General features: G+C 28.2%; 2 protein-coding genes across 3 annotated transcripts in view; both read right to left on the bottom strand.

Annotated features, from left to right (window-relative positions):
• LOC129962530 (nose resistant to fluoxetine protein 6-like) overlaps nucleotides 1-4,189 on the bottom strand; it is a 51,177-nt gene extending 46,988 nt beyond the window's left edge. The window contains exon 1 of the mRNA XM_056076285.1: nucleotides 4,074-4,189. The gene's annotated coding sequence lies outside the window, so the exon portion shown is untranslated. The remainder of the gene's footprint in view (nucleotides 1-4,073) is intronic.
• The window catches only part of LOC129962529 (O-acyltransferase like protein-like), a 33,265-nt gene continuing 24,555 nt past the window's right edge, over nucleotides 3,932-12,641 (bottom strand). For both annotated transcript variants that reach the window (XM_056076283.1, XM_056076282.1), the window contains 3 exons: nucleotides 11,894-12,080; nucleotides 7,823-7,965; nucleotides 3,932-5,057 (listed from right to left, as the gene is read on the bottom strand). In XM_056076283.1, coding sequence (XP_055932258.1) covers nucleotides 4,791-5,057; nucleotides 7,823-7,965; nucleotides 11,894-12,080 — 597 coding nt within the window. In that variant the 3' untranslated portion in view covers nucleotides 3,932-4,790. The remainder of the gene's footprint in view (nucleotides 5,058-7,822; nucleotides 7,966-11,893; nucleotides 12,081-12,641) is intronic.

Raw genomic sequence — 12,641 nt, 5'->3', positions numbered from 1 at the left:
ATAGAATGCTTAGGTATTATATACAATGCCTAGGGAAAGTATGTAATAATTATCATACTTTGTCTAGAAATTAGGATTACATACAATGCCTAGACATTCTATAGAATGCTGGCATTTCATACTTTCCTGGTCATATCTATACAGGATGTCTACTCTAATTATTGCCCAATAGTAACTTCTTAAAAGGTAGACATTGACAAGTATCTGCAATTAGAAAAAAATACTTTTAATAAAATAAAGAGTTGTTTTTGAGTTGATTTTCTCAATAAATGTGTCGCTAAAAATTATTCTATCTAACTTTTCCCGACCCCCTTTAGTAGTAACTTGTAAAATAATTTTGACACATTTATATTTTAAGCAAAAAAAAAAAAAAAAAAAAATCACTCTTTTTACTAAAACTGACAGAGTTTTGAGGTTTTGAATTTTATTTATTTTAAACCCATAAAGTGCCACCTTCAATCATTGTCCGATGATTGATAAATCTTCTTAAAACTGACAATTTAAATTGCCTAAATTTCTCTAAAATAGTAATTTTAATAGCTTTATAACTCGGTCAGAAATAGTTATAGACGAGTGTAACATTTTACTTACAATAATTACTTTCCAAAAATATTTTTACTAAATATGAAATAAAAAACCGTATAAAATATGAAAATTTAAACTGCAATTTTTTTCATTTGCATATTTATTGACTCAATCGATATAAAGTATAATTTTTTTCTTTTGAAACAAATTTCTAATTGGCAGTAAATGTATATTTCTAGAAATTAGTCATTGGGCTCTGCTTACATTGGACTTTCAGTATAAAAAGACCCTAGAAAACATAAGCAAATTCTAGCAGGTGATATTTGAGTACTGTTTTTGAAACTGAATATATTTATCTTTATTATATTTAAATAAAAGATTTATTCGTTAGAAAGCAATGAAGACAGTATAAAGAGACCCTTACAAAACATATGCAAATTCTAGCAGATGATATTTGAAAGTTGTTTTTGAAACTAAATATATTTATTTTTATTACATTTAAAGAAGCAATTTACTCATTAGAAAGCAAAGAAGATATGCAAAATTTATTTTTTGAAAGCAGTTTTGATTTTTTTTTTCTCTTTGTTCTAAATCCATAAACATTCTATACATGTAATGAATTCTGTGCTTCTTCTAAAGAAAGATATTCAAGATAAGATGAATTATTTATTAGCTCGCTCTCATACTTATACTATTATCGCAACAAAACAATCATTTTACAGGATCAAAAATTTCTAAGCAGGATTTGAAATAATTAATTCCTTTAAGTAATATTAAATAAGCGCTGATTTAAATAAAAAAGATAGTGCTGATCTTATCTAATTTTATTTAAATCAGTTAACAAAATAGCAGTTTTGACAATGGGAATTATTTTATCGTATCGAAGATGAACATAGACACAGAAATACTATTTGAAAAGCAATGAATTTTGAATATATTGTTTAACACATTAGCTGATATTTGAAACATGATAGATGAAGGGGAAAATAGTTGAAATTACAAATAATGAGTGTATTACTCTTCATCTAAGGCATTATTTTTAGGATATTAATCTATATTAACTCGTGCGTCTCCAGAAATGTTTTTAATGATATAAAGAGTTTGATGATCTTTGGGTATTTTGAATAATAAAAAGACTGCCTAGAAAAATGCACATAATTAATTTTCCTTGAGTTGCTCTGTTCTTTTAACCATATTAAATAAAATATTCTTGATAGTTTAACATTTTAAACAAATTCAACTGGTGGGATCTTCTTTAAGCTTTCTCGCTTACTCCCAAATAAAACTATTCTCACTCCTCCCCCCCTATACACACACACATACATAAACACACACAAAAAAATTATGGATCTTGTCAAGAATGTACTAAGCGCTCAGATTTATATTTTCGTAGGATCGTAGGAGAATGAGCATTTTATGCTTCTTTGTAATCAGAAAAAAAAGCATGTGTTTCGAATGCCTTTGTTTCGATTGATTAAAACCAAAATTTGACACTTAACTACAATTTTAATAATAACATCGAATGCCAAATTTCATTTTCATTGCTTAGTTCAGTTATCGCGTTCTTAGGTATACGAGTATATAGACAATAAATGATCTATTCGTTGGTATTTTAGATTCAAAATGCAAATAGATCTACATGCATTAGATTCAAATGCTGAAACTGTTAATCAAATTTCATCCAGCTAGCTCTTTTCGTTTTTTAGATACAGTGCTTATTTGCATTCAAACAGATTCATTTTCTTCAAATGGATTTTATTCGAAATTTGATTAAAAAATTCAATTCACAGATTTTCTGTGTAAGGGCCACATACTAAATTTCAAACATTAAGAATAACTTTAATTATGTCATGCTAAAGAATAATTCATGATAAATTTATCATGCTAAAGAATATTTTAAAATTTATTACAATAGGAGATGCAATTATATTTTTAACAGAGACTATGGTAAACTTGTACTAAAGTTTCGGTACAGGGTTAGAAAGTTCAAAACTTTATACCACAAAAATTATATGACTTATTGTTTAAATCTGATGTCGTGCATCAAACATCCTACCAAAGTTGTAACCTGGGGAATTGAAAGGAAATTGTCCTTTCCTGTGTTGTCTTCATTCTGACAATGATTCTAAATTTTGAATTCCATCCAAAAACTTGGCAATAAACAAGTTGGCAATAAGTTTTGTGGGCTGACTTTTTTTAAAAGTTGGGCACTAGGCGAGAAGGTCCGAAACTCGATACCACAAAAGCATGAAATCTGATGCCAACTGTCAAACGTCCTCTCACGGCTGTATTCTGGAAAACTGGAGCGTGGCTGTCCTGGTTCTGACCATGGTTCGAAATCATGAGCCCCCCCCCCTAAAATTAATTATCATGTTGTCTCAAAATGCAAACACTTTTTTTTTTTTTTTTTTTTTTTTTTTTTTTTTTAACTAAGAAGTAGAAATAATCAATGACAACAATAATAAGTTAATAAAATGAATAATTTGCACAAAAAAAATATCAGTAAATAATTTCTGAAAAAAATATTTTAAAAAGAGTTATCTGTTTGAATAGAAGATATGATATTAAAACAATCTGAATTTTCTTCGTTGAAGCGCTTTTTACTTCGATTTTTTTTCAAAAGAAAATTCAAACTATCAAAATTTTTGTATGTATAAAAAAACACTACACATTTCTCCAAAAAAAGAACCTTTATTAATGAAACTTTATGGAAATATGATAGGTGTATAATTTAACTCTTCTGATAAGTAACACTGCCTCACGGAAATGTCATAAGTATTTTTTAGTCTGGTTATGAAATTATCCGGATATATATATCGGATATGAAATTATCGAAATATAATAAATATAAATCAAAATAAGATAACAAGATCTGAAACACGCAATCTGAACATTATGAATCAAAACATAATAACCTGAATTATGCGAATTACTTGACAAACAATTTAAATTGGAAAAACTCATGAGTTTTAAAAATCATTTAAGTTATATGGTTAATTTTTAATGTAATGTCAATTATAAATTGCAATTCAAATTATTATTGTTATTACTATTATAAAAATAAAGGATTTCACAAAATATTACAAATATTGACAATGCTAGATTATGGGTGACATTTACTTTAACCTACCACGTGAGTTTCTCACCAATATGGTAATCCAAATAAATGAGAAGAATAGTTCTTCCGGAAATCCTAAGCATAATATTGTTTACCTTGTGAGCCATCTTGATGTATTTGACTCTGACAACTTGGCATCGTTGGCATTCTTGGCGATGTGAAGGGGAGCATTAAAATAGATTTTGATCCGAATTATATTTTTGACTGAGCTTACTGAATAGAAAAATGAACTTAAATATGTCACATAAACTAAAGAAATGGGAAATATTATCACAATAACTCGATAAAAACGTTTGCATTTTTATTTGTTCTGAATGTACATATATATAATTTAATCAAACATTGATGTTAATGAAAATTACATGAAATGCTTTTCTTATGAAAATCACTACACAAAACATAAATTAAAAACAAATAATTAACGTTTTACCTGTCATTAGTCTGAACGGACTAATGCAGCAAATGTACGTGTGGATGTGTTTACCATAAATATCCACTCTCAAACGTTTTGACAATATTAGAAACATCCGTTTTTCTCTACTAATTGAACAACAGCCAATTGTGCGAATATATAACAGTCTACCGTTGTTAAATGTGAGATACTTAGATTTGGCAGCGTTGAGAGATGACATTTCTCGCCATGATTTTTGGCAGCGATTGCTGTCGAGCGAAAAAAAAGTAACTTTATGATTTAAATATAAGTAGACGCCGATAATCCATTCTTAGCAGTGGATGCCATGTCAAGAATTTCATGAACAAAAATAACTATCAATTCATCAGACTGAACTGAATACAAATTTAAAATGTAGTTCATAAGACTAATTATATAATACATAATAATGTCAAATACGTCTACATGATAGGCACATTACTTTGACATTAGTTAAGAGCAGTTCGTAAGATCGAATTAATTAGAATTCAAAATGCTGTTCATAAGAGTGATTACATTTCATAAATGGTAAATATGAAAATCTTTGTATTGGTTTGTATTCCAACCACTGAAATTCCAACCACTGAGTTGTTTCTTAACCACATAGTTATAACCCATAACAAACAGCTGGTTTGTTAATTCTCAGAAATTTGGGTTTAGTCAATGTTGCAGCTGCTGAATTCATCTAATTACAGCTGATGCTTTATTACAGTTCAATTAGAGTTTGTAAACGACAGCTGCATTTTCGATCCCCAAGGACTCGTCTGAGTCGTTATGGACGATGGTTGCTATGTCGCCGTTCTTTTCAGTTTTGAGTGATCCTTTCAAAATGCTTCTATTTTTTACTAAGGTGGGTTGATCTGAACCTTTTTCGTTCCTTTTGAAAATTATCTTTTCTAGCGACATCATCGGTGCCTCGACCAGCAAAGTTCCGGCAAATGCTGTACCGTACGTTATGCACATGTGTCCAAAATATACCCAGACCTGTTTAAAATTAGAATGTTAATTCATAATTTAATTTTCACAAAATTTCATAAAGCATTATCAAAAATTTCTTAACTGAAGAAGAAAATTTAAGAAGATTCAAATTTTTAAATCAGAAACATGGTAGCATGACAGTGCTTTAGGTGTGATTTGTCGATCTTTATCTATATTTTTTTAAATTTGACCATAATAATTATATAACATAGATTAGCTTTAAATGAATTTAATACCGTTGCTGCACAAGTGAGTAAAAATCCAATAAACAGTATTGTTGTAAAATATGCATAAAAATATTTATTAAAATTAGTGTAACCTTACTACTAAAATAGAAATGATGGTACTGAAAATCTTATATTTAATATTCTAATGTGTGGTAAGAATAACTTTTGGTTAATAATGTACTTCGAATTTAATAAGCAAAACGTAACAACTTTGATTAATTTAATTAAAAATTAATTAGAATTTAAAACCCCTTTCTTAGTGATCACTTACTATCCAAGAAATAATTATGTACAAAATTTTGTATTACTAGATCTATCGAAAATATTTACAAATAACAAGTAGCCGATAAACATTATCATATCAGCAATATTTTTATATTTACTTAAGGCATGAAACACTCTGATGAGAGTGTTTTTAATATTAATTTATTGATAAGATGAAATTTCTTTCTAAATGTTTTCACTTCTATATTTTAAGAATCATATCATACGAGGCATACGAAACAAAATCAGAAGAGTATAATTTTAAATATGGATGATACCAAACATGGAAAAAATGTTTGCAAATATGGCACTTTATCTATAATCCCGTAATAGCATGAAGAAAATTTTAGGTTGTATGATTAACATAATTATTTAAAAAATATCCCCCACTCTTCATCCATGAAAGATAGAAATCTTTTATAACATTGATAGAGACGGACAATTGACATGTCAGTAAAAACGAACCAAGTAACTTGCTTCGTTTCATATACATAGGGAAACTAAAAGTGTCTTTTATTTTTTGTACTCGGTAAGATATAAAACTTCGAAGACCATCAAACTTCTGAGGTAGTACTTTTGGACGATTACAACTCTTTCTTGCATATACTAAAGCTTACTAGAAAAAGATGTAAATCATACCAAAATATAATTTTGTTTCAAAGTGTCATTACAATCAGAGCATTTAAAACAGGATATGTTGAAGAGATAGCATAAGAGAAATTTTCTCTCTCTCTCTCTGTATATATATATATATATTGATAGAAGTTTGCAATATTCTTGAATTGAAACTAAGTAGTATTTTAATGACTTAGAGTTAATTAAATATTTTATGACTGAATTTTGCGATATTAAGTTAAAATACTATTAAAAGATTAATAATTGGATTAAATTACACAAACGGAAACTAATCACCATTTAAAAGATCTTGGATTTACTATTGTAATCAATAACTAATTTTCTGAGCGTCTGAATTTTTCTGTAAATGTTCATAATTTTCAAACCATTGCGTAAACAACCAGTTATAAGATGATAGTTAATTTAAAAAAACCGCATAGTAAAAATTTATCGTTAAATGTCTTGTATGTCTGATTCATACTTATGATTGTTACTCATATTTATTATTTATTACTCATATTCATGCTTATTACTCATACTCAAACTTATTACTCATTTTTATTAGTTATTGCTTATACTTATACGTCCAACTTATATTTATGACTGCTTAAAACTTTTCGTTACTGTTGTAATTTTTATGGTTTATCTTCATGAGAGGAGAATAGCAAAGCTGAATCAGAGAGAGTTCTTTCTTTGACTTTTTTTATATACTTAGATAAGATAGCGACTTTTTCTTTTAAATTATTTTCATAGAAATCTGCATCCTTGAATGTATTGCAGATGTAGGAAGGGGAAGTTAAGCAATAAGGTCAAGGGAAAGTCCTCAACGGAACCAACCATGTCTACCCGACTTCCGATTATGACTCCATATATTGCTTTTTTTATCGAGCTGTCATGAAATAATTTTTGGGCGGCATTTTTTCTATTGATTAGACTCGAAGCTTTAATCAAGTCTACAATTTCGATCACAAAACAACACGAAAAAATTTCCTTTACCTAAATAGTTGAGTTTTTGTGTAGTAATGCTCACATACAGACCAATAACTAATTGTCCTTCAAACAAATTATATCTAATATGTGATAACCATCCACACTTCTAATAATAAAATTATATACTAAATTTCATTACCAAAAAAAACACAGACGGATAGACATGCCTTAAATATATCTAAATCAATATTTTATAGAAATATGCAAATTTGGTGATAAAATTATATACTGAATTTTATCCCTGTAATACAATGTTTTTCCTATTTCATCGTATTTACAGGCAGGCAAACATGAATTCCACAGATTTACGAACTCGAGAATTTCTGAAACATTAAGATTCATCAAAATTTCGAACTTGAATTTTTAAAATTATTTTCAAACTGTATATTTTGTCTTTGTACATGAGAAAGTAGAAATTATTAATAACTGGCGTTAAAAAATGATCTAAAGCTCAGCACATTAATATAAATATTCGAAACTAAGAGATCACAAATGTTTATCACTAATAATTATCAACAATGAAATTTAATAACTGTACAATATATTGAATACACATTTTTAAAAGCTTGGTTCTTACGTTAATGTAATGAGCGTATCGAAATTTCTGTTTCATTAAGACTCTATTTAAACGCATAACCACAACTTTAAGAATGGAAATATGTATAGCAGCCTTACCGCAAGGAAATGGTCTGGCTGCATCTGAGTGCGTATGTTTCCACATGCGGCAATTTGTACTATTGGATGGATGAGATAGACTATGAAAGTGAGTCTACCCAAAGGAATGAAGCACTTCATAGACAAGATGTAATTTATAACGCCTGAAAAAAGATTAAAATAAATATTAAATTCATATGTAATAAAATGGAAATAATATCTGACAGTGATGAACAGAATCAAAATTTGATGAAAAGATAAAATGCATTCATTATATTAAAAGATTTAAGAAGTATTACTCGTAGATAATATTATTTAAAAAAAATTCTTACTCTTTCTAATCAAAACGACTTTAGTTCATATTGAACATTATTTTTACCTGAAGATCAACCTAAATAAAAATAAAATAAATGAAAATTTTAATTCTCTAAAGTTATTTTCCTATGTCTCATCTAAAAGCATAAATTTCTTTTGAATTAACATGCTGAAATTAACTTCTTGTCGTTCACCTTAAAACATAGCAAAATAGAATTGAAATAGAACAAATACGATGATTTCATACTTTTTTCTGCATAGGTGTCTAAAAGATTATTAATCATAAAATGATTGAAATGAATATAATAATGTTCTTTAAGAGACAGAATAGAATTTAACAGTTGATAGTAGATCTAAACTTAATCATATATTAATTATTAACTTTTGGTGACCAGCTGTTTCACCGGGAAGATTATTTATGTTATTTTCAATTAAATATTTTATGCATGAATTAATGTAAATGATTCCCTCAATAAAATATTTTTAAGCATCAAATGGGAACAGATATAAAAGACATGCTATTTTTCAAGCCCTTATATCTTTTTTGTTTAATGTGTACATTTAAGTATCCTAATGCCATGGCATTAGAATGCTATTAAAAACATAGCCTTCAGTATAATCTATCCTTTAACTTTCACGTTATTCTGCCTTTGCTTTCTTATTTGTCACGTAAACTATACAGATATTAAACAAAACCCTTCTTCCTTAGCTTACAATAATGGAAGAAGATTATGCGATTAAATATTTGACAATATATTGAAATGGTTTCCAAGAAGTATGCTTAAAAAAATTCCAAAATTCGGGAAAGCGTTGCATGACAATTAAATTCTTTAATTAAAAAAGAATGATTTTAATTTAAAATGGTTTAAAATTCAGTTGTGTGCGGCGATATTTGGAGGAATTATAGCAGAAAAATGCAAAAACCTGGTTTAATATATAATTAATAAAGATTTTAATTAAAAATTTAGACAAATCGCTCCGAGGTGCCCATTCCCATCGTTGAAAGATATCTGTGTCAAATTCGGTAAATCTTGATCAAATGGTCTGTCATGTATAGAATTTATTGTTGATGATATGATGAATTAAAATATTTTTTGAATTTTTAAATAATGTTCTATCCTGTGTATGTATTTATATTCCATATACTGTGTATGTATACTTCCATACACTGTGTATGTATCCATATTCCATATACTAAAAAACTGAACCGAACTTATCTGAAATTTGTGCATTTATTATTAAAAAGAAAGAATGTTGCCTATTTTCCTTTCTGTGTAAATTTTTCTTCAATGTTTTATTAATGCTCTAAAATCATTTTTCAGTTTTTAAAGATTGTCTGGATGGTGTCAAAATTGATTTTTTTATTCAATTTAAATATGTTTCAGATTATAAAAGAATTTTATATATTATAATATTTTATACAAAAATAATTTTTTATCTAAAAAGTATTAAATATGAAAGTATGTATTAATACCAGGGAACTCGTAGTATATTAAGCAGCGTTTTCCATCATTTGAAATGTGCTGCCATCTAGTAGGGGCAGCTAAAACTCTTCTTATTTACTCTGATTTCAGACACAAACAAACATGTATTTCATTTCAGTGGTTAAATGCAAATGAATGATCGGTTAAATGAAACTTATTGATTAGTCCATCTTAATTTTTAACTCACCTCTCTCTGTCTTTTTGGAAGAAAGCCAATATTTATAAATTGTTGCAATTCGAATAAGATAATTTATCAATAAAAAAAATCGCAGAAATTTGTCTTTCAAGTAATCTTCTCCAGCTAAATGAATTTATGTACATTCATTGTGTTTTACAGAATACACCGTTTGACCAAGAACTACCAAATTTGACACAAATATGCTTCAGAGGGTGGGAATGTGCATTCTAGAGCGATTTTCTTAAAAAATTTAAGCAGAAATTAAATTAATAAATATTAGTCGAAATTTGGATATTTTTTAATCATAAGTCTTGAATATATGATTGAACAACACTGATTTTTAACTCATTTTCAAATTTTAAAAAATTTCTTTTCAGTAGTAGCAATTTAATTGTTATATGAATTTGGTAATTAATCCTGGATATATCTATCAACTATCTTAGATTTTGGAAATTTATTGAAAATATTCATTTAATTAAAGTTGTTATTATTGTTTCATCAAATATTTAATCACGCCATTTTCTTCCATTATTGAATACTAAGAAATGAGGAATTTTGTTTAGTATCTGTACAGTTCGTATAACAAATTAGAAAATCATGCTGCAGTGTGGCGACATTTTGAAAATAAACAATGCGGACAATTTTATTTTTAAAGTAATGCTATGAGATTAGAATGGATCATACACACGATTAACAGAAAAGATATAAGCAGAAAGAAAGATGTAACTAGAACAGTTTTAATTTCTCTCATAATCTGATACTTAAAAATAATTTCGCGAGGAATTCATGAATATTAAATTATCCATAAGAGATATCTCTTATACATATTTAATTGGAAATAAACAAAACCAATATTCTTTGAGATCCTGTTGGTCGCCTGAAACGGATAATATTTTATAAAAGAGCCTTACAATAATTACTTTTATTAATATATCTGAAACTCAAACCCATCTGGATTCCTCTAAGTCAGAATAAAGCTTTTTAATGAGCAGAAATTTAAAGACTGATTTGTTTATAAAAATTATCAATTTTCAATGATGATGTTTAAGATTAAATGCAAATATTTATATTTAAACTAGCCGTACCCCCACAGCGTTGCCCGTGGCATTACATACAAAATGAAAAACTAGCTTTAAACTTAAGTCTAGCCTCCACCCAATATGACATGCGAATGTCATGCAACGTCAAACAAACATAAAAATATGTTTAGAAATCATCAAAAATAACTTAAAAACAATTTTGAGCTAAACTTTGATATACAGTCTCTTGGCGCCTAGCGAGGTTGCCAATTTTTCTGTGGCGCTTTTGCTACAGTTACGCTATTGTTGCCGTTCGCACCACATTTGGCCATTAAGCTAAAATATGGCGATAAACTATTTTTTAGCGAAAATGACTGTATATTAAAGCTATTCCAGATTCATTAAAAATATACAATAGAAAATCTGTTTTAAAATTAAAAAAATATATACAAATAACTCATTGTACCCACTGTTCAACACTTGTTTATCAATTCTGTATAATCTGATATGAAAATAATATTCAGCTTGCTTCATAATATTTCTTTGTAAATTATATTGCGTTTTTTTCCTCCTGGTGCCAAGACAAAAAGATTATGTTTGAATGTAACTCTAGAAAGTGCCACATAAAGTTGTCTAGGATTTCAATATACTAAAACCTTCCCCAATAAATGCCCTACAAAATGGTACAAATATCTCCAATTTCAGTTTATTCTTTTGCATCACTGTTTAAAAGCAGACGTAAACAAAGAAATGCATCGCATATGCATGTCACAGTTCTTGCTATTTGCGCATGGACGGATAAGTGCAACGGACGGTACAGCTGTTTAAACGCATGCGCGAATTGTAGTAGGAAAATAATTAAAATCGCAATTATAAAATTCCTTTTTTTTATTTTCATATGACTTTAATATACTAAAACCTTCCCCAATAAATGCCCTACAAAATGGTGCAAATATATCCAATATCAGTTAAGTATTTCTAGATGTTTTTAAATTTTTCCAGTTCAAACATACAGACGCTTTCAGGAGTCTTCATTTTATACTTTGTATAGATGTAATATATATTCATGTATATTTAAAATTAGATGCAAACTCACCTCCATGTCCAGTTGCACAGCAAACAATCATCCAGGCTACGCCAAGTGTCCAAGCAGTCCTGTTAAGAGCGGCATACAGCAATCCACCCCAAAGTGTAGGTTCCGCTCCGCGATTCCATTCTATCACGCCATATAGTACTGAGAAGTTGCAAATAAAAGCAACACTCCAACCAATAAGTTGTATAGTCTAGATGTATAAATTAGTGATAAATATCGAAACAAAATTGCATTGCTTTCATAAACAATTGAAAACATACCATCATAACGAATACAGAAAAAAAAAGTTTCAAATCGCTTATAAATGTGAGCTTTCTTGTTAGGAATCTTTTGTAACAAATGTTATTTGTGGAATATAAATGTTTTCTGATCGACTGCAAGCTGCATCTTCAAAAAAAATAGCTCATTACTCATAAAATATAGAATATTTCTAAATTATAAAGAAACAATGAATAAAGATACATTTGATTTCTTTGATTAGTAAGAACATCATAAAAGCAAAAGGTGAGCCAAAGAAAAATGAGTAAAAAAAATGAGTATGAAAAATGAGCGGGAAATATGAGTAGAATGCATCTCTCCAAGCAGAATTATCGTAGTCGTTCCAGTCGAAATATATAATGCGTTTTGAATCAATTGTGAAGACATGTTTCACAATTCTAATATGAAATATACACTTTGTATCTAAACTTTGAACGTGCTGACGTCAACTCTGTCGTCATTGGTTTATACTCACACTCTGTTCAATGTAGAC

The sequence above is a fragment of the Argiope bruennichi genome, chromosome 3, assembly GCF_947563725.1.
Source record: "Argiope bruennichi chromosome 3, qqArgBrue1.1, whole genome shotgun sequence".
In the NCBI taxonomy this organism is placed as follows: Eukaryota; Metazoa; Arthropoda; class Arachnida; order Araneae; family Araneidae; genus Argiope; species Argiope bruennichi.
The sequence above is the reverse complement of the archived record's forward strand: the minus strand, read 5'-3'. Positions and strand labels throughout refer to the sequence as shown.